This window comes from Parasteatoda tepidariorum, chromosome 2 (assembly GCF_982258835.1).
Source record: "Parasteatoda tepidariorum strain Cologne lab strain chromosome 2, Ptep-v5.0, whole genome shotgun sequence".
NCBI lineage: Eukaryota > Metazoa > Arthropoda > Arachnida > Araneae > Theridiidae > Parasteatoda > Parasteatoda tepidariorum.
In genome coordinates this window covers 18859824-18886992 of record NC_141756.1, presented here as the reverse complement: position 1 = coordinate 18886992, position 27169 = coordinate 18859824, and the positions used below count along the sequence as shown (strand labels likewise).

Below are 27169 nucleotides of genomic sequence, written 5' to 3'. Positions count from 1 at the left end.
AGCATGCAAGGACAAATCCGGTTTTTAAAAAAAATAAATTTTGTCAATAAATGGTGTTTTGACATGATATGATTTTTAGTGTTTTGAGAATATGATAACATTATGTAGAAGTAAAAGAAATAAAACTCTATATTCCTTAAAAACAATTCATTTATTACAGAAAATATATGCTACCGACAATATAGGATATGCCGGTATATGTACAATGGCTGTATACAATGTATATGCACTAGCATTTTTAAATAAAGTAGGAAATGTAAGGTATGTTACATATTTTAACTAGGATTTGTGTTCCAAGCCTAAACATTGTACTCAAGCTTATTTAAGTAATTTACAATAAGATTAGAATTTCAGTGAAACAAAAAGCGCATTAGTTGTTTATTTATTTACTCTTTTAAAGAATAACGCTCCTGATTTCATGGCTAAAAAAAACTTTCAACCATGCAAATTATAATCCTGGTAATCTGTTCATAATAGTTTTAAAAAAATATAAAACATAAAATCTACACCTTATTGTTGCATCACGAAATTACTTTAGACTATTACGAATAGAGCACAATCACACTAATTAAAAGAGTGAAATAATGACGCATCATATATTTCCGGTAACAATTTTCAAAGCATACAAGACCTAATAAAAGCAAGAAATGATTAATAGTTTAATACTTTGAAAGTTTTTTTCGACATTGTATACAATACCAGGTTTGAAATTTTTTTAAATAACATTTATGATAAAAGTAATCATTCTTTTAAGAATTTCAACAAAGCATCAACGAAGGGGTGAGGAGCATCCGAATGAACATCGTGAGTTGCACCATCAATACCAACTAGCTGGGCCTTCGGAAAATGTTTCTTAATTAATTTTGCTTCTCTATTCCTAGAAAAAAGAACAGCAATACAAAAAAGTAAGTAGTATCATTTATCTGTTATATCTTAAATTGAACCTATGGCCTTCAGTTAAACAGGGTTTCGTGAACGATGAGCGTTGCTGGAATAGCACCACTAACAGAATCTTGAACAAATAATGGGTTACAAACTAAGGTAAACAACTTTTTAGAGCACAGAAAATATTTATAAATGCACAAAAAATATTTATAAATGCATTTATAAATATTTTTTGTGCTCTTAAACGTTGTTTACCTTAGTTTGTATTTTAGCACAAAGGTGTGTATTTAAATAATTAACACTTGTGTAAAATTAATTTAATTTAATTATTAATTATTAAATTAATTATTAAAATTAATTTAATTATTTGCGTAAAATTAACACTTGTGTATTTAAATAATGGGTTGCCTTAACCTTAGAAATACAGTGAAACCTCAAGGAAAGACCATCTCTATGTAGCGATCTCCTCTATTTGCGACAACTTTTGGGGTTTGGGGAATTTTTTCCACAGACTTTGCATTGAAGAAAATCTTTAAGAGAGACCATTAAAACCTCTCCCAATGACCGGACAAACCATTACACTAATTGAGTTCAGTTAAGGAAATATATCAAAACAAAAAATTGTAACAAAATAAATAAATAGATTAAAATGTATTCAAAATATTTGCGTGGGGTTCTTATTTAGAGAAATCTTTTTGACGATCTCTGAAAGAGGTCTATAACTTCATATTACAGTGAGAGTGCACTAAATACAATGCTATCAATGATTTACTTTTAAAGTTGAAAGTCAAATTAGAATAAAAAGTCATTTTAGAAAAAAACTAAGCATCTGAAACAAACAAATAAACCTCTTCCAGCATTTTAAAGCTACCTAATTTTTATGATATAAAATAAGATGCAAATTTAAGCAAAAAGCATAATTGTTTATATAATTAAAATTGCTCTATTATTCATAATTGGTTAATTTGCTTTGACACATAACTATATCAGAAGGGATCATTTTTATTGACGCCAAATTTTACAATTATTAATAACAAGTGGTATTTCCTCATCATGAATATAATACTAACTAAAATTAAAAACGTTTGAGAAAAATCATTTACTTTCGATAACATTTTGAAGTTAATGGAGGTAACCCCTTAGAACGACCAACCTCTATTAACGACTATTTCTCTGTAATATAGTAATCTCTCCCGAGAGATTTCATTGTACTATAGTGGTATATGAAAATGAAATGAAGATTACTTGAACTTGATACATACTAGTGCCTGAAAGAACGGTAGCAATTGCGGTTTACTTCCGTTCGCTTCAAATATTAGTTAACAATATCAAAAATTCTAATAAAACTTGAAATCCTAGCACGGTTTACTCCTATTAGCAACATTGTATTTTTGAGCGTATTGATGAACAACTAAAATAAATAGTGGTTTGCTTTAAGTTAAAAATTCTTTTTTGCTAGTACTATGTAATAAAGATCACTTTGCATTTTGTTTCAATGTGTGATATTTGGTAACCCATTTTTGCAAATAATGGTAACTTAGTTTATTTCCATTCTCTCCAAAAACTGAGTTATTTATTTCAAAAACACGAACCAACGCATCAAATCCTAGTATTCTTTACTCCTGTCATCAAAATTATATTTTTGTTGGTAAAAGAGCCCATTAATTGTTTAAACAAGTGAAAATTGCGTGATATTTCATATTCAAATCACACGTAGTGTATTTAAATTATGCTTAAAGGAGCATCTGTCAGGAATCATTAACTCCAATACCCACTTATGACCAAACCCTGTTGAACAGATGGTCAGAGGTTCAATTTTTTCACCCAATATTGTTCACAAATTCCCGTTACATATTGACTTAGATTTTTCGATAGAAATCGATAGAAAATTATCTCCTTGCCGCTGCTTATTCATGGAATATTTGGGATTCATTTAGTGTTTCTTTAACACTTGAGCTGTGAGTTTTTAAGATTTTGACTCCAGTTACTCTATATCTCAATTTGCACTATCTTTACTTTTGCCATTCCTCTTAATTTATTCTTCTGATGAATATGGACCATGTGATACCGTCACGTGTCAAGATTTCAGTAAATTTACTATTAAAGGTCCAGAAAGTAATTTTCCCCCCTAGTTTTACATTGAATTTAAGTAGATAATTTTAACAAAAAAAAATTATGTTTAATCAATGATATAATAAATATCGTCATCAAAGACATTTTGCCGACTATCAAGATATCTTAATGTATTGCCGGATTGATGAAAATCATTTTATATTTCAGAGAAATATCTGGAGGTGATTCTGGAATTTCCTTCAAGCTTTTAAATTTATAGCAGCTTCCAGAGAGCAGTATTGATCGAAATATATGGAAACATGATGGCGCAATATCGTACGAGTACAGAGACTGCGGCGACATCTTATATATGTTACCGGCAAAGTATGAAACGCCGGAAGTGTATAGAACGCCTAGGCATTATATAGAATGCCGGATGTTTTTAGGCAAAGTATGAAATGTGAGAAGCATTACATACTTTCCCTAGGCATTGTATAAAATGCCTAAGCATTCTATAGAATTCCAAATGCTATTTAGGCGAAGTATGAAATAAACGTCCTGATGAGGTTATTATGAAAATGATGTGCATGTTACTGTGAATGACCGAAATCGGTGGTTGTTGACTTTCACCGGTGAATGTTGACAATCATAGAGTCGCTTTAGTGAATGTCCGAAATATTTATTACATCCGATTTGATATTAATTTATTCGTGGAAATAATTACACTTATTCGATATTTTAATACTTACTGACGATAAATTACAGGAAACATCAGTGTTTGGAGAATCGGGCAAATGTATACCGGGCAATGGCACTTGATCTTAAAAAACATCAGTATTGGGTATACCGGGAAATGGCACTTGACCTTAAAAAACATCAGTGTAGGGTATACCGGGCAAATATATACCGGGCAATGGCACTTGATCTTTAAAAAGCATCAGTGTAGGATATACCGGGCAAATGTATACTGGGCAGTGGCACTTAACTAGACTCAGTATGACTTGACCTTTGGTAAATGTCCGAAATATATACTAGGTCTAGTGCCATTGCCCGGTATACCCTGCACTGATGCTTTTTTTAAGGTTCAGTGCTACTGCCCGGTATATATTTGCCCAATACTCCAAACACTGATGTTTCTTCTAATCTATCGTCAGTAAGTATTAAACTATAGAATAAATGTAATCTATCGTCAGTAAGTATTAAAATATCGAATAAATGTAATCTATCGTCAGTAAATATTAAAATATCGAATAAATGTAATCTATCGTCAGTAAGTATTAAAATATAGAATAAATTTAATTATATCCACGAATAAATTAATATCAAATCCAATGACGTTTTGAATTTGTCATTTTTGAATGACATTTTGACGACTCGGAGATGTATTTTATACTTTGCCGGTAATATATATATATATATATATAAATATATATATATATATATATATATATATATATATATATATATATATATATATATATATATATATATATATATATATATATATACACTACCTGTCAAAAGTTTGCGAAAATTTTGAAATCTACAAAAAAAAGGTCTAAGTTCAAATGTTCATAGAACTGCGAAAAATCATTCAAATTGCATGAAAGTTTGGTATGTTCTAAAGTGAACCCTCTACAGTTAGTTACATATGCTCAAGTTGCAATACTTTGTTTCTTGCGAACTGAATCCAGCTTTTCATCATGAGTTGTTTTTATGGTGAAAAAAGTTGTTAAGTTTGAACACCTGCCACACTTGCAAAAAAATTTTTTTGTACTTTCTGTTGATAGAAAATATTTATTTGAACCGTTCTATGTAAGCCCTCAAAATTTCAGATTGATTTGATTTTTTTTGATGAAGTTATTATAGAATTTTTAAAAACATGTGCACTTTTCTCGATTTTTGAGCATTCTACATATGCGGTCTTTTGGTCTATACATCTTCTACCAAAGAACTTTTTAATTTAATGGTTTCGATATTTTCAAATAATTAATATTGATTATAAAACAAATATTCTTATTCATTATTGTAATTATTGTTATTACAAAGAATTTATTATGAATATAATTAAAACAATATCTCATGGATGTCACATTTCATCGAAAATTTGTTTGTTCTTGCAAACGATTCTCTGATATTTCAAATCGAAATCAATTATGCAAAATTTTACTACAGGAATGGAACTCTATATCCATTAATTTTGATGGTTTGTTAGAACGAAAGCCACGCATATGTAAGGCTATAATAAAAGCAAAAGGTGCATGTTTCGAGGAATCTGAGATTGAAATGTTAATTTATTTAATTATAAAATACGAATAAGAATATGTTAAATATTTGACCTGTTGTAAATAAAATAGTTTAGTAAAAATGCAAATTTTATATACTTTTGCTATTATTTTTTTAGAATTATTTATGTAATTATTGTTATAACTTTTTATTTTAATTTAATGTAAAGTAAAAATATCACAACAAAACTAATACATAAAAGCAATAAATATAAACAATAATAATTACAATAATGAATGAAAGTATTTGTTTTATAATAAATATTAGTTATTTGAAAATATAGAAAACATTAAAATTAAAAAGCTCTTTGGTAGAAGATGTATAGACCAAAAGACCGCATATGTGGAATGCTCAAAAATCGAGAAAAGTACACATGTTTTTCAAAATCCTATAACTTCGTCAAAAAAAATCGAATCGATCTGAAATTTTGAGGGCTTACATATAACGATTCAAATAATTATTTTATATTAACAGAAAGTACGAAAATTGTTTTTTGCAAGTTTGGCAAGTGTTCAAACTTTACAAATTTTTTCACCATATAAACAATCCGTGATGAAAAGCTGGATTCAGTTCGCAAAAAACAAATTATTGCAATTTGATCATATGTAACTAACTGTAGAGGGTTCACTTTAGAACATAGCAAGCTTTTATGCAATTTGAATGAGTTTTCGCAGTTCTATGAACACTTGAATTTAGACCTTTTCTTTGTAGATTTCAAAGTTTTCGCAAACTTTTGACCGGTAGTGTATATATATATATATATATATATATATATATATATATTTACAAACTAATTTTGCTTTAATAATTAGGGTATGCATGCATCTTTAACTTACTGTTCTTACTGCATTGTACTGTATTGTAAAATATAGGTATGCACTTCATTGTAAAAATACCTGTTATGTTATTATAAGCTTTAGAGTAATTGATCATCAAAAATGACGGCAACTACTTTTTATCAAACGGATCAAAATGGAACACCCACCAAGACACGGAGCTAAGTACACTCCTTGATGTATGAATACACCAAGAATTGCCTCTAGTATTTCTTTCCATTAGATTTGGTGTCAAATAGTTGCCAACATTTTAAGATACCATAAAATTTTGTTGTGTACAAAGTAATTAATGCTTAGAAATTACAGAAACATTACTTACAAGTTGAACATTGATTTCTTTCCATAGATAAAGTACGAAGGACCATCAAACACTCCTTCATATTTTGACACTAGAGTGTCCACATTTTCTAGAGCTTTCCTTAATACTTTTAAGTTTGACGAATAGCTAAAACTACCATCCGAATTTTGCTTCAGATATTTAGAGTTTTTGCCCTCTGAGTTTTTAACGAGTGATTTCTGAAAATAATTAAAATAAAAAAAAAATAATAATAATAATATATATATATATATATATATATATATATAAAATTTAACAATTTAAAATTATATAGTGAAATAATATGCGAAAAAATTTTAATTGAAGAATAATCATATAAAAGTAAAATTTTGAAAATAAGTATCAATTAAAAAATTGTCTGCCAGTCGTTACTTGATTGTCACTTTTTTCGCACCTATTTGAATTTTTAATTTTAATGAAAATGGTATTATGATGAACATTTTAAAATATACCGAAATACTTCCCATAACAATAACTTAGAATAACTTTTTCTCACGTTTGTTTCTGAAAAGTTTTTTTTTAAATTTAGAAATGAAATTTGTTATATATTTTGAGATGAGATTGAAAAGAAATGTATAATATAAGTCAGCAATGTACATCAGCAATTTTCCTAATCGTTTGTGAAAAAGATGGCCACTGCGAAATAACCTGCTAATATAATTTAAAACAGCCGCAGCATGCAGTGAAATGTCGTAATTTTTTCATCAACACAGTCGGAAGTATTACAATATTGTAGGTTATACCACTCGTGAAGTGTCCCAGCCATATGTCTTTGAAAAGAGCACACAAAATGTTTACACATTTTGCAGAAATATGGACAACAAAGGCATTTGCAAACCCAGATCTGAATATGCAATTAAACATCGCAGAAAAGCGGATATTAAACCATGGGCGGGAAAAGAGCAGATTGCGCAGTTGAAAAGACGGGAAAATGCCTACCCGCTGAAATTTTGCTACTTCTACGTTACTCGAGTTAATCTTGGGATACACTATCTGATGGTTAATAGTTCATTTTAGTTATATAAGTTGAAACGAATAGTAACTTACTATAGCATCTGGAATTCGTTCATACACAAAATCACTGAAAAATTTGGTAGCCTCTTGTTTTGTAGAAACTTTAGGCATATTCAAGAGAGCTTGTTCGTGTAATGAAAATAGCATACTTATAAACCTTAAAATATTTTTATGTACTAAAACACCAACATCTTCGATAATTATTTTATCAACTTTTGGGGCCTGAAAAAAAAGTAATATTGTGAGATGAAATCTAATAGAGTCACAAAAAGTTATAGGTTTTTGTAAAAGAAATTTTGATATCAATGCGCAATTTTGAAAGTTTGCTGAATTATGTTAAATTATAAAATATACATCGTATGTTTCTTTATTAATTCATTTGAGTGTAACTTTTTTTCCAAGAAAATGTTCCTTCTTTCAAAAACGAAAAAAAATGCAGTAACACAGGCTTTTCATTCATATATTTTTCAAAAATAAGATCATTCTATTCATCATAATATAATAGAAATACTTTTAATTTGATCTGAAATCACAGTGCATTTTTGAAAGCTAAAATGGTTAGTAAGCCATAGAAACCTCCATACAAAATAAGCAAAGGTATACTACCATTTTTACATTTGTGTTTTTAATTTATGGACAATAATATGATAAAAAGTACTCTGTGGCATGAACCATTTCAGTTTTTGACATTTTTTAAATTTCCAAACTTAGGGGAATACTTTGTAAACTACCAGAAAATCAAGCGATAATCTTGTCAAGATAACTTTGATTGTTATTTGCAACAACTGCCTACATTCAGCAAACGTAGCTTAGATAGTCATGGGATAATATAGATATTTATATAAAAAACAAAATTTTTGACTTGCGTTCTTTTTTTCTTTCTCTTTTTGCTACAATTTCAATAATTTTGCTAATACCAATATATTCAATAAAATGCACAAAGTTTTTCTAGTAAGGTTTTGAAATTTGAAAAAGTTTTAAAATTTGAAAAAAACTCGTTAATAGCCGCGCAAGATGCAAAGCAATTAAAGTTATTTTTTCCATTGCTCGCGCACAGAAAATATTTAAAAACGTTTTTTTCATAACCAATTTGTTTCAAAATTATTGCTTTGAATTCGAAACAAATTCGTCAAGAGCTGCCCAAGATATAAAGCATTTAACGTAATTTCTTTATTGCGCATGCGCGGAAAAATAAAACAATTTTTTTTATAAACCATGTGTATTAAAAAAGACAACATATAAATTAACTAAGAAGTTTTTAGTAAATTTATTTATAATAACATACAAGTAACTCAATGATTTTTTTAAGATTAAATATAAATTTTATATTGATTAAATTTTATATAAAATAATTGAGTTATTTTTATGTTGGTACGAATAAATTTACTGAAAACTTCTTTGTTAATTTATATATTTTTGCCATGTGCAAATCCATGGCTAAATTTCTTTGCAAAACGTACAATTCATGTTTCTTTTCTCTTGTTTTCTTAAATCAGTGTTAATTTTCTAAAATCATTAAAATTGTATAATTAAATGTCCACCTTATTAGTCATCCCCTATTCTGCAGTATAATATTATTTCCTTGCGCACATACATTTTCAAGCCAATCCTTGGTAATTTACAATAAAAACGGTTCAGTACTGCAGTAAAAACGCGCTATAAAACAAAAATACCTCTATTTACGCTTATAGCTCAATTTGCGCTTCTGTTTTCATATTTTGTAATCTGGCAATCTTAGTACGAAAATATTTTAAATGATACCCGAAAGATTCCCGTCCATGTAAGTTCATTAGAATTCGCTACTCGCTTTATAGATTTCGTTTTGTGTCTTGTTCTGCCTTCTTCCTTACATGTTGTTTTCTGTTTTTTTACGTGATATTCATTACTCAATGAGCTCGATTTTTTTTTCAAAAATTTCTTTGAGTGTTCCTTACACTATTGTATGGATATTTTGCTTTGGCTATATTTATACAGTACTAGAAAGCACTCCTCCTTTTTGCGGATATGATCGTGTGAGCTGATGATGAGATAATATCTTTATATCCCCGAATTTTCATTTTTACTTTTTAAAAATTTTTTAATGCTATTTTATATTATGTTAATAATTTTTCTTCTTATCTTTTTATTATTCTGCAAATTTTTTCAGGTTCTCGATATTTTGTACTTATTTTATAAGTTCTATTTACTCGCAGCATATGCACAGTGAATAAAACTTATAAATTTTCTTTTTTTTTTAATCCTTTTTGTATTTATTTACTGTGATTGATATATATATATATATATATATATATATATATATATAAACACAAATTAACATGAAAAACATGAATAAAATAAAAAACTAAATTGTAGAGAAACAAGAATGGTAAAAGCAAATAGTCGTTATTAAGACACATCTATTGCTATGTAAGGTTCGCACAAGTTTAATTTTATTACAGCAGAGAATAGTTTAACTTTCATATAAAAAGGTGGCAACATTCAGAGATGTAAATAGAACTCTTCGCAAACGCATATATTTCGATTTCCATTATATACTGATTTCTTCTCGCCAAACATACGTCGCCAAAACAGATTCGCTGCACTTTTCTCGCCAAGATGTCAACAGACGTGAATTCTGTTTTGAATGCCTTGAATGTGGAACGACTGACTCATTTAACTGTCGCCCAGTTAAAATCAGACTTGCGTTTAAGAAATCTTTCGCCCAATGGAAATAAAAATGACTTAATATCGCGTATAGTTAATGATAATATAAAAAGAACAGATGATGGAACTTTAGATGAACTTTTAACTCTTCGCATGCAATCGCCAAATAATGACAACAATACACAATATTCCGAAGAAAATTGCTTCGATAACTCAGAATTATTGACTAAAATTGAATTACTTCAGAAACAAGTGTAATTTTTAAGCAGTCAACATATTCGTCAACTCGTCCCTTCACCTCCTCTCTCGCAAACTGATTCTAATGTTGCAGCAATTCTCACTACATTTATGGAGACTCAAAAACAATTACTGGACAGACAAGTAAGTCAACCAAATATCATTCAAATTACATCCACTAATGATACCGCAAATTCTATTTCAATATTTAAAGGAGATGCTATTGACAATGCTTCTGAATGGATAAAAGAAGTAGATAGAATTGCGACACTAGCTAATTGGTCAGATGATCTTAAGTTAACTAATGCTATTTCTCGCCTCGCTGGATCTGCAAAAAATTGGCAAATGACACGAGGTAAAATTTATAATGACTGGACTGAATGGAAAACTGCCCTCGCTGCCAGATTTAAAAGGCGTATTACAATGCAAGAATTTTTAACTCATCAGAGCGCTCGTAAATTAAAAATTAATGAAAGTTTAGTTGATTATATTTATGCTAAGGATGCTCTTCTTGAAAAAGCTCCGTTTACTATACCACAAGCTGATCGCATTTCTATGATAATTGGTGATATTAAAGAAGAAAAATGGCAGATGGCTTTAGCTACTCAGAATTCCATTACTGTCGAAGAATTAATTGACAGAGCTTCCGCACTTGATGCAATTCGAAGTTTCAAACAAGGAAATATGTCACGCCAATCAACTAACAATTTAATTTCAGTACCTAAAAATCAGTCAAAAAATTTCATTTCGCACGTTGAACAAAGACGTAAATATAACCCTGCTACTGACGATGTTCAAGATATTACTTCCTGGCGATGCGGAGAAAAAGGTCATGCTTCTTTTATGTGCAGTTTACCTCCTCCTCAACGAAATTTACCTACAACTCAATCACGAAATTCTTCACGATCCGTTCAAGAATCCCACAACAAACCGAGAACTCAGCTCCCGTCAACTAGACACTCACTTAGTTCCAGTAATAATGAACTACGCAGCTCCACCAGTTCAAATTATCCAAATTTACGTCGCAACACAAATCGCAACATTTCTCCCACAAGATCTGAGCCTGCAAATGAAAATGATCATTCTATAAACTGTATTAAAACTCAAACAAATAAGCGTGCCTTAATGCCTATTACAATTCACAATAATACAGAAATTCAAGCCCTCTGTGATCCGTGTGCAGATATTACCGTTATTCAATATTCTTGCGTTCCTATTAATGCTGTTATTCACCCATGGACTGATGGACATTTTCAAGTCGTCGACCATTTAATAAACCCTATTGGATGGATTTCTTTAAACATAAAGGTTGGAAATATTGACCATCTAATGACCAAGGTTGGAATTTGCTCCGAACTTCCATTTCCGCTCATTTTGGGATTTGATTGGCTACACCAAGTGCAAGCTAGATGCACTTACGACTCTAATGGTTCACTATGTATTTCTACACCGTCTGCACTCCATCTATACGAATGTGTTCACTCTTCGAAACCTAGCATTAACTGCATTGTTCTCAGTACCATCATTAGACGACGTTGTTAAACCAAGTAAACATCCTCCTCAAATTGAACTTATTCCAAAATCTGCAGAACTATCTGAGCTTCAGCAAACTCAACTTGAAGCTGTAATTGTACAATTTGCAGACATTTTTTATTCTGACGATGACAATATTGGACTATGTCCGTATGTGGAATTCAAAATAGAATTGCAACATGACAAGCCTATCCGTTGTCGACCATATCGCCTTACAGAACCAGATCGCCAATTTATGAACACTCAAATTCAAAAATGGTTGAAGCAAGGAATTTGTCGTCTTTCTAACTCGCCTTACGCCGCCCCTGCCTTCATCGTTGAGCAGACCTTCCATGAAAGCACTCCAAAACGAGTTGTTGTAGATTTCTCACGCACTATCAACTCCATCACCAAGATTGATCCGCACCCAATCGATCAGATGGAAGATGTAATTAAATGAACAGTAGGAAAACGCTTTAATTCTAAAATGGATGTAAAATCCGCATTCAATACCATTCGTATCAGAGAATCTGACGTCTACAAAACTGGTTTTGTAACAGCTGACGGACATTATGAATTTCTTCGAATGCCATTTGGTGTCACTAACGGCCCATCTACGATGACAAGAGCAATAAAATGTGCATACGACCACCTTGCTGAACATAATGTAAATACATATATTGACGACATTTCAACTTCACATGATAATTTTGATTACCACCTTAAAGTTATTTACAATATTTTTCAAGCTACTCGTAAGGCCGGATTCAACCTAAATCCAGGAAAGTCGCAATTTGCTGCATCAGAACAGAATTAAAAGAATATGTAGTAATATTTATTTATCCAAAAAACAAATCGATAAACTCTTTCAAAATCTGATAAAAAACAATGGATACCCAACTAATGTAATAAAATTTTATACAAAATCATTGAATTAATCGTATATTTTGGTGGATATATTTTCTAAACATTTTTTGTTAATTTTTATGATTTTCCCATGTGCAAATCCATTTCAGGCCAAAATTCATTGCCAAAATTATTTACTAAATAATTTCTTTGTTAATTTATATAATTTTTCCATGTGCAAATCCATTTCGGGTAAATCCGTGGTTAGAATTATTTACCAAAAATTCCTTTACTAAATAATTTCCTTTGTTAATCTATACAGTTTTTCCATGTGCAAATCCATTTCGGGCAAATCCGTGGATAAAATTGTTTGTTAAAATTTCTTTATTAATTTATACAATTTTCCATGTGCAAATCCATTTCGGGCAAATCCGTGGCTAAAATTATGCACTAAAATTTTTTCTTTGTTAATCTTTCCATGTGCAAATCCATTTCGGGCAAATCTGTGGTTAGAATTATTTACTAAAAATTCCTTTGCTAAATAATTTCCCTTGTTAATCTATACAGTTTTTCCATGTGCAAATCCATTTCGGGCAAATCCGTGGATAAAATTGTTTGCTAAAAATTTCTTTATTAATTTATACAATTTTCCATGTACAAATCCATTTCGGGCAAATCCGTGGTTAAATTTATCTGCTAAAATTTTTTCTTTAATAATTTTTCCATGTGCAAATCCATTTCGGGCAAATCCGTGTTAAAATTATCTATTAAAATTCTTTCTTTGATAATTTAAGTAATTTTTCTATGTGCTAATCCATATCGTGCAAATCCGCGGCTAAAATTATTTGCAAAGCAGGCAATTTATGTTTCTCTTTTCTATTTTATATTTTTTCTTAAATAAACATCTATCTTCTAAAACTATTTATGATCAATTTTTAAAATTATCCAGTATAATATTACCTTGCGAAAATCCATTTCGGGACCATCCTTGGTAACTAACAACTCAAAACTCAGAATAACAAATCACTTCAGCAGTGCAGTAAAAACGACACTTTAAAACCTTCTTGTTACACTCAATTTGCGCTTTTGCTTTCATCTTTTGTTTTCATATTTTGTAATCTGGCAATCTTTCTGCGAAAACATTTTTAAATCATTCTAGAAAAATATCTGTCCATGTAAGTTGTTTTGATTTTGCTACTCGCTTTATAGTCCCCCCTTTTTAATGTTTTTTCTTTTTATTTTATTTTATTATCTGTTTTTACATGTTATTTTTACTTTTTATGATCTATTTTTATGTAGTTACTTTATAAAAAAATTTTTTTGAGTGCTCCTCATACTATTGCATTAATTTATTTTGCTTTTGCTTTATTGATACAATATCAGAAAGCACTCTGTTTTGCGGATATAATCGTGTGGGCTGAAGAAAAGATTATATCTTTTTTTTTCCGGTTTTTTAATTAAAATTTCATATATATATATATATATTTTTTTTTATTATTTAAATAATATGTTGTTTGTTATTTTTTTACTTATTATTTCCCACCCCCTTTTTTTCATATGTCTATAATTTTTCTTTGTTTTTTTCTTCATTTTGAACTTATATATAAATATATATATATATATATATATATATATATATATATATATATATATATATATATATATATATATATATATATATATATATATATATATATCGTCTGTAAGCTACTTGAACATAGTTGCAGACCAGGTTCACCCATTCATGGCACGAACCATGAACCATGACGATTCGACCCTTATGACTGAGTGCATTACCCTGTTTACCAACAGGGTAATGCACTCAGTCATAAGGGTCGAATCGTCAAGGAACATTCAAGTCATGTCTTGGCCCACAAATTCACCTGACCTTAATCCAATAGAGCATTTGTGGTCCTACTTGGAAAACCAAATTCGTGCTGCCACGCTATCCCCTCGCAATGTGAAGGAATTGCAGGACCAGTTGGTGAGCGCTTGGTACCAGATACCTCAGACTACCTATCAGCACCTTGTGGAATCAATGATACGGTGGGTGCTAGCAGTTTTAAGGGCTAAATGTGATCCTACATGTTATTAGCAGGGAGGTCATAAGGTAATGGCTCTTCGGTGTATTTATCATAGTTTTGTAGTGGGTATTACTTACTATTTTTAAAGCTGTCTTCATGCTTGTTATCCCTCCCATACTATGCCCAACAATTGTGACTTTCTCAGCTGCTATTTGTTCTATAAAATGTATGAGATCCACTGCATTTAAATCAAAATTGAATTCATCACTCATTTCACTGTCACCATGGTTTCGAGCATCTACTGCATATACCTGTAAATTACAACACACTATCAATTCATTTCACAAACTAAAACCATAAAATTGTTTCAATATTAATTTTTATCCTCTTTAATTTGGATTCCGCTCTAGGCAAGCGAAATAAGAAATGGAAAATTTTAAAAAGCGAAGATTTCGATCTAAAGCATTTCACTGCGAGATTCAAGACAATGATCAACAAAATGACAAGAAATGGTAGGTGGTTCTACAAATTTACTTATTTTTCGTATTTTATGAATATTTCATTAAGTATACTGCACTTTTAAAAAGGAGAGAAGGAACTATTAGTATTGTTTCATTGTTATTAGAGAACAAAGAATTATAACTAGGATTCCCATTAAAATTATACCATGCTTAGAAGTAACAGGTATCTTTTTTAAAAGAATATACAGTTAACAGTGAGCAAAAAAAAATAACTATCCAGAATAACTTTTGATCTGGTGATCGGATCTTCACGTTCTAGAATTCAATCTTAATCGTTCGAGGGTGAGTCTTAAAATATACTAATTAGAGCAGAAGATATGTTAAGTTACAAAATTAGACAATCAATTTAGCCTCTATCTGGAATATATTATCCAAGGACCCTTTAATGTTAATTTTATTTTTAGCGTGTATCACCATATCTTAAGAACTTTTTAAGTGAATTTAAATTTTTTGCAAGGAATTATAAAATTTGTTTATCCAAAGGTAATTGCATGAAAAATATTACATTTAGTAAATATTTATTACTATTATTATTTGATTTGAAAATAGTCAAAGAAATTTTGAATTGTAAGATATACAACTAATTTAATTTAAAAGTCTTACTTGTAAAATGCAATTATATGGCACGATGAGCGAAATCGGTTCCTGAGAAGTTGAATTTTAAGAAAGTCGTATAATTAAAATTTGATTTCTCAAAAACTATTCGCTGATTTCGCTCAAATTTAGCATTTTGCCATGTGAAATTACGTACTTCAAAATGATGTATACCTTACAATTGTACACCTTACAATTAAATTTTTTTTAACTACTATTAAATAAAACAATCAAAAATAATAAATATTTACTAAAATAAATTTTTTGAATGGAATTATGTTTGGACAAATTTATTTTATAAGTGTGTGCAAAAATCTCTTAATTCGCTTTAAATTCTCGATATATAGCAATGCAACCAGAAGAAAAATTAACAATAAATTTCCCTAACATAAGATCGCCCTAAGATAAGATAAGAAAAAAATATCGTCGCCAAGCTATGGGGGCCATATTTTTTAGATTGCGGGAAACCTCTATATTTTGCAGGTCTGAAATCCGAATTTGTTGGAGGAAAAAAAGGTTATTCAGACAAAAACATTTTTGTGTGTGATTTCATAACTTAAAATATCGTCTGCGCTAATAAAATTGCATATTTGAGGTCGGCCCCTCGAAAAATTAAATTGAGTCCTAAAACGTGAAGATCAGATCATTCGATCAAAATTTATTCAGAATGGTACAATACAAATGAAAATAGCAAGGCTTTCTCAAAAATAAAATAACGCATATGGATTTAAAAAATTCGATATATTGGATTATGTTAATTATTATGGATTTAAAAAATTCGCTTAACTTTATCTCTGGTAATCAATTTATATTTGCTTATTTCATTTTTTAAATATTCGTATTTTCTTCCGAAGCCATCCAATGTTTAAGAGGTCAATCTTTTTTTCCTTAATATATAATGTAAAATATGCATACATTTAAATATTTTAACTTCTTCCTAGATATAAGTAATTAATGAATAACATGCAAGGGTTAAACTTTCTACTATAAAATAGTATTTACCCTGTAGTAGTTGTTTCTTTCGAACGATAAACATGGTACCCAAGTAGACCAGCCTTTTTTAAGATAGACTTGATTTGCGTTACAGCTTAGTTAACTTTTCACGATTTTTAAATACCGTAAATGTTTAAAGCGGTATACGTATCATTACACTTTAAAAACTTCCACTTTATTTTATGGATATTTTACTACGTCAAGTATGTTCAGTGTTGCAAATGATGTTAGAAGAAGAGCAATGAAAATTAAATGAGAATTTATTTCATTGATTATTATTGATTTATTATTGATGCATAAAGTCAACTATGAAAAATTCATAAATACAGGGTGTTCATTAATAAGGATGAGAGCATCTTATGTAGCAAATTTTCTTAATTATGCTGACAAATTGATGGAAATTTAATTTATCAAGTAAATAGTTTAAGAAATTGCCACCAGATGGTGAACAGTCGTATCGTGGTAAACAATCCCTACAGCTAACCAGATCCCCAAATAATTGTGGTATTTTTTATTATGAAACCTGCGTTGTGAACAGCAGACCCAATTCTGAGTTTACAGCTATCAATGTTCAACTCAATTTTATTAAATTATGATACAATTTTGGACCCAACCAAGGAGACAATGTAATTCCTGGATCGAGCAAAGAGACAAACTAGCCTTCACGAAGAACTTTTCAATGGTACTAATCACGAAATTCTTTTGAACCGCTATGGTTAAAATTTTTGAACCACGAAAACCTTCCATGGTTGACCTAATGGCAAGAGGTTTCTAACCCTCAGTCCTTCTATCACTAAGGATATTTTGCATCGGCACTGTGGTTTGTGTGAGCCGGATATTCGAATTCGTATTCACCACAAACTATTAGGATGTGAACCTGCTTTACCTCATTGGGAGGCGACCGCTGCGGCTTTCTGGTATTTGGTTGTGACAATGCAAGATTACTAAACAAAAGTGATAGTCCGTCTATTTCAGTTTTTCTACCATTGAAATTTGAATTGTCGCCGTTTTTTTAAAGGTTTAGAAAAGTGGAAATGTGTGATGCAATAATGTTGGTAGTATATTGCAGTTTTTTTCTCAAGTGTATTCTAAACATTGATGTCTTCTAAAAGTAAAATTCCTCCACTCGACACTTCTTGCGTTGATGATGTTTAAATTGTGAAAGTAATTGCAATTTATATCTTACACAAATATATTTTCACTTCTAAGCAGTGGGAAGTTCATGGCCTTCTAGGTATACAAAAGAAATCATCCGGACTTCTACAGAATGATAAAAAAAAATTGCAATGACCTATAAAAAAATAATTATTCAAAAGTGTGCGGCTACCTCAACATGTTTTTAAAAAGTCTTCTATTATTAAAAAGGTAGTATTTTATTTTTATTTCTTTATCCTGAAATCGAAAATAAATTATGTTTGCTGCTCCTGTTTCAGGAACAACGCCGATATGCATACCTTTTCCTCCTTTACGGGACCCTCCAACAACATACGGAGGCAATTTAGAATTAAAGGACTAGGGCTTCATGCTTGTTGCTTTGTAGTCTTACTTGCCAACATACATTAATTCCAAATCCCGTATGCCCTTAATTAGAGCAGGTCGAGTTAAATCCTTCATATATTAATTTCAATGACTGAATATACGATTTCAGATTTCAAAATGATAGCAAACAGTGGTGGACATCATATTGAGCACTTTTTATAAACTTGAAGATTTTCAGCAGAAGACATTATGAGCTCTAAATTTTGTTAACACTTAAAATTAAACATACCCTTCTATGAGTGGCTTCAGCTACTTTTTGTGGAATATCATCCCAGTGTTCTTTACAGCCTCCTAAACCATGCAATAATATTATGGGATTTTTCCTTTCGACATCCTGGCTAGCTTCAAAGACTTTGAAAGCTAATGTAACTGGCTTGCAGCTAGAAAAAGTACGATGTTAATTTTGATACTTATTTTCCTTCAAGTTATATTAATAAAACAGAGTGTTAATATATATGTGTGCACTGTATACAAAACCAGCAATTTTGAACCAAGGATAGAACACTCGCCTACCCGTGATGTGAACCGGGTTCGAATCCAAGCGATTTCTGGTTGAAACGAATTCCGCTCCCTTCTTGCACCGACGACAGTGCTGATGTAAAAGATCCTCAGTAGTAAATAGATCATGGATTAGAATCCCCATGCTATTGGACTAACAGTGGGAGTTTTTGTGTTTTTTTTCTCGATGTAAAGTGAATTCGGGCTAGTTTCATCAAAAAGTCATCCTAGAAGGCAAATTTCTTTCAATACTTGATCCAAAATTCCTCTGGCCGTTAGCCAAAAATAATTATAAAAATAATAGTGTCTTTACTAAACATTTTCGAGAATTATAATTAATTAATTTGGATAATAGTTACTAATTGAAATGACAAAAAAGAGTTTTGTATTAAAATCCAAAAAATGGAGAAAATAAACTTATTCGTGCGTATAAACCATAAAAAGTGGCCATATTGTTATCTACGCTAATGATGTTTAATTAATTTTAGCAGTAGATCAAAATTAAAAGAGAAAATAACTTTCATACTAAAAAGATAAATTTATGGAGGAAAGGTACTTATTCAACTAGGAAAATCATACAAAATGTTGCTTGATTTTAAATAGTATCTAATTTTAAATAAGCATCTCATTTTTAAATATTTTTATTGTTGCTTAACAAAAATCAACGAAAATGATTTTATGACAAAAGAGTATGATATATGAATTATATTTTCTCAAAAATGTACGAAAGATAAAAATACAAAGCAACTTTGCTTGGCCTGTAAAAATATTTTACTTCATCAAAAAACATATGGCATTAAAAATGATTATTTACACTTCTTTTCTAAGTCTTTACTGGTAAATCCATACACCCATAAAATTCAACAATACAGTTTGAAAAATATAAATAATAGTGTAAAAATAGATATTTACTTGAAGCAGTATTTAATTATGTAAAAAGTTATATTTTTATTTAGTGTTGTATCCTTGCTACATCGTATTTTGAGTAATTTATATTTATAAAATATGGACGAAGAGGAATTTTTAGTTTCTAAGAAATCATTGATTAGATCAGGGGTGGTCAAACTTTTTTGGTCGAAGGGCAAAAATCGAGAAAAAAAAGTTTGGTGGACCAAGTAAAAAAAAACGATACACAAGTTTTAATTTAAATATTTAATGAGATTAATGAAATTACGATTTCATTTTTCAAAGTTCCTTACTTTGAGGTTCCAAGTGAGATGTATTTATTTTAAGGTACGAGGCCAAATGTTTGTCTGTTAGTCTACTTCTGAAATGATATTCATGAGGTTCATAGTTGAAAAAACTTGTTCACATACATAAGATGAAGCAAACATAGCACTGACTTTCTGGGCATGAAATATTAAATTTGGGAAGCTAGCTTTTGGTAATGATTTGTAAAACTCATACTTTGGCATGTTTGAAGCAACTGCTTCAGATGGCGCCAATCTACGGCTACTCCTTAAAGAGCTTCTGCTTTCAATATTTTACCAATAGAAGCTGCCTGAGTTAACTATTTTCATCAATTTATGTTTTGTAGAACAAAAATAGAGAATATTAAAGGTCATCAGTACTTAGCTAAAAAGGAAATAACAAAAGTAGCTTTAAACAAAGTAGACAGGAAAATGGATGTATATTGTTTATATTCGCCACGAATTGGCAAGTTAAAATTCTATCCCCAGGCCGGATAAAACCTTCTGGCGGACCGTAGTTAGCCCGTGGGCTGTAGTTTGCTCATCCCTTGGTTAGATGGTATGTTTTTTGAACAGCTGTATCAGGAATTTCCTTTTAACTAATTTCTATAAAATACTGTTTTTTTTTTTTTTTTAAATAATGTCTTATGAATTTATGTTCTTTGTATTTGAACGTATCTATTAACAAAAGAGAATAAGAATATTTTTAGAAGATTAAAAGAAATTATTTATATTTTTCAACACATTTATTATAGTTTTAAAAAATAACATAAATGACCTCTCACTTCAAACCATTACTAAAATTAGATGTTAGTTTGGATGCTAATTACTACTTTCCCGCAATGAACTGATCGATAAGACGTGGTTTCCATCGGCAGATCACCGAAGTCAAGCATCCCTGGCTGTGGTCAGTGTGCGGGTGGGTGACCAATAGGATCAGTCTGTGCAGGTACCGAGGGTGTGTGGTATTGGTCATCGTTAAACTATCGTAAAGTTCCCGACTTCACGTACAGGTCATCTGACTACAGGAGCGGAGGATCAAAATTGTGATGGTATGTCTTCGAATTACCCTCATTGATGCTTTCCAGGCCGTCTCCAATAGCCCATTGTGCAGCTCTAGTGCGACGTAAATGAACTACAACAGCTAATTACTACTACTAACTTAATACTACTAATTACTATTGGATGCTAATTACCACTCCTAACTTACTACTAGGTTGGATGCTAATTCTCATCGAGCACCAATGGCTCACAATAAGATTTATTATTAAATAATTAAACTAATTTTTTTTATATATCTAATTTTGCTAAGAGACACAGCGAGAGCTGCGGTGGTTCAGGGGATAAAGCGTTTGTCTGTTTCGTAAGTTACTGTTTTGAGCTCATACGTTTTAATGGATAATTTTCGTTTAAATGGATAATAAAGAAATAATAATTATATTTCTTTATTATTTCGACTCTTTCAGAAACCGGCAATGCTAAATAGTTTTTACATTTATGCACACTATTACAATTTTATTGAAAAAATACGGCAAAATGACCTACAGGAGATTTTTTACCTCTACGGTTTTGAAACCGTTTACAACTAGTATGGTTAAGAATCCATGAATAAAAAATTATGAGGTTGCTTAACCATTTACAACTAGCATGGTTTCAAAACCGTAAAAAACCAATTTCATCGGTTGTTGTTGTTAATTTACGTCGCACTTGAGCTGCACAATGGGCTATTGGCGACGGTATGGGAAACATCCCGGAGGATGATCCGAAGACATGCCATCACAATTTTGATCCTCTGCGGAGGGGATGGCACCCTCCGTTCGGTAGCCCGTCGACCTGCGCGCGAAGTCGAGCACTTTTCGGTAGCGCAGTTTAACGAGGACCAATACCGCACACCCTCGGTCCCTACGCAGACTGATCCAAGTGGTCACCCACCCGCACACTGACCGTAGCCAGTGATGCTTGACTTCGGACAAATTTCATCGGACATTGGAGATAGTTTAGCATCCTTATGGTGCTGCAATCTATGTGTGAATGAGAGTATAGTATACTAAAAGCCAAGGATCAGAAAACTGCTTGACACTCTTCATGGGGAAAAGAATGGAAGAAATATTGCTGTGTCAAGGCTAGGATTCGAACCCCCGTTCTGTCGGCTATGATATTTAAAAATTAGCTCTCTCGGCTATAATATGTATTTATTTGCTTGGAAATAAGTGCCTTCATTATGTGGGTCTAGTTGGTGCGTTAAAATTCTGGTTGTTTAACAGTATTAGGTGAAAGGAGTTCAGAAACGGTTTTTCTTGCAATTAACAGTTTGAATATAATCTAATTTATGGTTATTTGACTGTTTTTCTATAATATGGTAAAAAAAAGCAAGTAAATAAATTGTTATTTAACCATTTTTTCAAGTAATTTTCAACAGTGTAAGGGATAATTATCAAAACACAAAATACAATTCGAACTCTTATTTACAGCTAATAATATCTTAGACACATTTCTAGAATTAGATAATATTTGACTATCATTATCCGTTAATGACTTACCCCGTGACAATAAAAATTAATCTGTTTCTTTACCCAAGGTTACGGGATCAAGATCAAACCAACTTCCTGATTGTCTAACACTTAAAGGAGACGCGGTTTCTTTGCTTAATGTTCGAAGATACCATTAATTGCTTTCCTCAAAATCAGACACTTCTCTTAATTTTAAATAATAATCAAAGCTAGTTGTCATATGCTATTTTCTTCACTCTATCATTAGCATTCGGCTCATTATCCCCTATATAAGAAATTACATTTGATGCTCCCCAACCTAGTAAATTTAAAAGAATTTCAGCTTTAAATTTATCAGGTAAATTTTTTTCTTTCTAGAAAGATCATTCTAAAGAGGCAAAAAAAAAAAAAAAAAGAACCTTCCCCCCCCCCCCAACATCGAAATCGGCAAGGAACTCGAACATCTTTATACTTTTTACTATCCTCAATATCTTTATACTTTTTACAAGCGAATTCACGGAATCATATTTCTCAATTTTATTTTCAGAATTGTCATCGCACTTTCATGCGGGACATAATTCTTGCTCTGCTTTCACTCTCTCTCATTTAATTTGTTCGCATTGTTTCTCTATTTGCTGATTTTTCTCGATTGTCTCTAATTCTATTTTTCGGTTCTCAATTATCCTCTCTATAAAATTAGATACAAACTTTTGGTCCTTTTTTGAATTTCACAGTATTTTATGATACTTTCTAGTTTTGTAATTGGCATTTTATCAGTTATTACATCCTCAAACTCTGTAGCAGCAAGCTACAAATCAGCTTTTCTTGCGTTTTTAAGCATTTTGAAAACAAAGCACAATTACACAACTCTTATTACAAATAACTCCTTAATTCATGAAAGATGTTACAAATAACTCTTATTTCATAATGAAAACTAATAACTCAGGTTATTTAATGGGAGTAAATGACAAAAAAAAAATTCCTTCTTCACAAGTGGTTACTGAATTCCTTTTTGCTTTTAGATGACACACGCATATGATTGAATCCACGTCTCTGAATATCTCTCTGTAGAACACCAAAGTCAAGCATCATGGTTGCGGTCAGTGAGCTGGTGGGAGACCACTTTGATCAGCCGGCGTAGGGACTGAGGGTGCGCGGTATCAGTACTCGTTAAATGGTTCTACCGTAAAGTGCTCGACTTCGAGTGCAGGTCGTCGGGTTACCAAAGCAGAGGATCGAAATTACGATGGCATGTCTTTGGATCATCCTCAGGGATGTTTCCCAAACCGTCGCCAATAGCCCATTGCGCAGCACTACTGCGATGTAAATAAAGTACTTACGTACCTACCTGAATATCTGTCGCCGTCGTCACATTTTCTCAATGTGCACTTAACACTTACAATACTCGCCACATGAGGGCGTTACTGAATAAGCGCTTACGGTTTGGTACAGACATGAGCCGATTACTACATAGTACATCACTGAATGTGGTTTAAATAAAAATAAAAAATTATCACAGTAAATTTTTTCGTTGTCCAATATTTGAATTGTTCAAATTAAAAAACTAACTTGAAAACCGTTTAATTTTCTAAAATTTTATAAAAAAACATGATTTTAAGTTTAATTATTATATAAAATTTAGGTACTTAACCTCATTTTATAAAACGTGTTACTTTAGTTTATAGCTTCGTTTTTGATATAATTAGAGATACTTTGGAAATAATAATATTATAAGATGTAATCCTCTTTACTAGGTGCTTGAATAAAATTAACTAGAAAAATCACTGGTAAGAAATGTGAAATAAGGCAAAATGTGAAATAAAAATGTCTACTATATAATAATATAACAATGTCATGTCTACCATATGAATATATCAAGAACTTAGAAATGTGGGTTTACTTTTGAGAATATATATATATTTATATATATATATATATATTAAAGAATTTAATCTAAAAACAATTGGGGGAAAACCAATAATATTTTTTGTAACAATAAAGATTTCCTTTGAAAATGAAGAATTTCCTTAAAAAATGAATACTATTTTTAAAGATAAGAACTTCTTTTAAAAAGCAAAAAAAAATTTTTTTTAAATTGTAAATAATGTTTTTAAAACATATACATTGTTTCAAAAAACAAATAATGTTTTTAAAAAAATAAATAAGGTTTTAAAAAACAAATAATGTTTTTAAAATGAATAATATTTTTAAAGATACGAATTTCTGTAAAGAAAATATTATTATAAATAAGAATTTCTTTTTTAAAAGAAAATTTTTCTTAGAATTAAATAATGTTTTCAAAAAGAAATAAATTTTTTTTAAATGCATTTCTTTTAAAAAATAATGTTCTTAAAAATAAGAATAAGAAGAAGAGGAAGAAAATAAATAAGAAAATAATTAAAAATACGAAGTTATTAAAAACTGGAATTTCCTTTAAAAATAACTAATGCTATTTGCATTTAAAACTATTACTGAGAAAGAAAGCGATGATTTTACCTTGCCATAGTGTAAAGCAACTTAGAAGCACAATTTCTGTTGATATTTCTTGTAATTTTTAGTTAAACAAATATCGTTTCTTTAACTACCCCTTTGTTTACAACTACTGGGGAAACTAAAGTCGGAAAGTCATTTAATAGTTACATCTACCCAATGCTCTATTCATTATTTACGTATTAAGTTCTTAATGTGATGAAGAAGCCTTGATTGTGCATAAATCTCAGCATAATTGAAAATTAATATCTCATTTTATTTTAGTAATAAAAACAAATTTTCCTACTGCTTCATTTTTTGAACGAAGCACAGTGGGCTAGCATCCAAGGTTTCGTGGACAAAATTAGTATTTCAATAAAATTTGTTTCAAAGTTTGGGGGCTTTTATTTATGGCTTTTATGCGCTGGTAAATTGAATTAAAAGTTGAAATTTTGAAATACACTAAAAAACCAAATAGCGGCTGGAATATGGCGAACAAAAATAAAAAAAATAATATAGTACGTTTAAATAATTAAGCATAGCAATGAAAATATAATAATTTTCGTAATTTTATATTAAAAAAGAAAAGCAAATTATATTTCCGAAGTAATATTACAAAATAACACGAAATAATTACAAAATAACGCAAAAACATGAAGAAAAAAAAACATAATTTTTGTTTTTCGGTATATTTAGTTCGCCTTTAAAATACGGGCAAAATGGGGCAAGTTTTTTCGAAAGAAGAAACATCAAAGCAGCAAATTATCCTAATTTGAGATGATTAATGATAATGCGAAGACAAATCTTCATTCTTCTAATTAGATATTTTAAAAATAGTCTTTTATAGGTTATATAACCTTCACAATTATCGTAATAAACTTTATTTATAGAGTCGGGTTTCCGCCAAAAGAATGTAAATTATTTATGGTTCCGTAGCAGAAAAAATTGGGAACCACTGAGTTAAACAATTCTTCTTTCAACGCAACTATCTCAAAGTTGGGCTTTTTGTACATCTTCATTATAATTATTAATTTGAGCTTCAAGTAATTTAGTTTTAAACGATACCGGTAGAATATTTAACAAGTTTTTTAATTTTGTATCATTAAATCATTGTCATCAACAATATTAGGGCAAGCTTTCTGAGCTAAATTTTTCAATTGATGTGACAAATCTAAAATAGTCTCAAAAGGCAAAATTTTTGAATTGTTTACATTTACTAAAGAAATTTCGTGACTTCTTTTAAAATATTCTCTGAAATTCTTACAAACATCTTCGATGATATTAGATTTAAAAAGAAAAATTTTCCAATTCTATGAAATTTTTTAAGGCAAGTGCAAAAACATGTTTAAATTTTTGAAATTAGTTTATTATAAATTTAGAATACCCGTAATCATAGCTTTTGAAAAATAATTTAATTTTGTTTGTACTCCAATTAATTACGAAGTTGTAGCGATTTTTGTGTAAGGTAATAACAGTGGATGAGGGTAATAATTTAAAGTCCTTGGAAGCATTTATCTCAAAATCAGATTTGTACCACATTTTTCATCACCTTAAGTACAATATCTCATATTGTTTCCGAAATAATTGTCTACAATTCTTCATGAGTGTTTATGATTTTTGCTCACATGTTTTGAACTACTAAGAGAAAAATACAGAATTTCATTTTTTATGCAAGCTTTTTCGCAAAGATTAGTGCTGAAATTTCTTAAACTTTGCTTAACTATATTGATCTCTAACTAAGTAGTACACGTACCAGCTTTTAAGATAATAGTTCAAAGCATAAATTTTAAATAAAATCCTCGAAGGATTTTTTGTTTTAGGGTGTAGAAATATTTTTACAGTGTTTACCGTATATGCAAAAAATGGCTTATTTTTCACCTAAAAATGGCCCTTTATCATAAAATTTATAATAATGCATTTTTTTTGGCTTTTTTACACATAGTAAGACAAACTTGTTTTTAAAAAAATTACATTAATATTTAAAGAGAGTACCTGAGAATCGTGAAGTTTACTCATTAACTTACTTACCTCATAAACTTACTTAACTATACATACATTCTTTGGCCTGAAATGCTGCGTGTAGACAGCTTCGAGCTAAAGATGTCACTGTTATACTTTTTTTCTTAAATTTGTTAATTGTCAAGTTAATTATGGTCCTTTTTCTCCTTTTGCATCACAAATTACTACAAATTATGTGAGCTCAC

At 30.2% G+C, this 27169-nt stretch overlaps 1 protein-coding gene across 1 annotated transcript; it reads right to left on the bottom strand.

Moving 5' to 3' along the window:
* Positions 1 to 132: 132 nt before the first annotated feature.
* LOC107441796 (uncharacterized) lies at positions 133 to 25125 on the bottom strand. Its single transcript, XM_043050307.3, has 6 exons — positions 24993 to 25125; positions 18549 to 18699; positions 14810 to 14983; positions 7444 to 7632; positions 6379 to 6575; positions 133 to 877 (listed from the first exon to the last, which is right to left on the bottom strand). Exons 1-6 carry the CDS (start codon positions 24998 to 25000, stop codon positions 742 to 744), a joined length of 855 nt encoding a protein of 284 aa, XP_042906241.2. The 5' UTR covers positions 25001 to 25125; the 3' UTR covers positions 133 to 741.
* Between the last annotated feature and the right edge of the window lie 2044 nt (positions 25126 to 27169).

Excerpts from the sequence above, each read along its gene's own strand:
- LOC107441796 (XM_043050307.3), bottom strand. Across the intron at positions 14,984-18,548 it reads CTGAAGCCACTCATAGAAGG|GTATATGCAGTAGATGCTCG; the intron begins GTATGTTTAATT and ends TGTAATTTACAG. Across the intron at positions 878-6,378 it reads AAGAAATCAATGTTCAACTT|GAATAGAGAAGCAAAATTAA; the intron begins GTAAGTAATGTT and ends TCTTTTTTCTAG.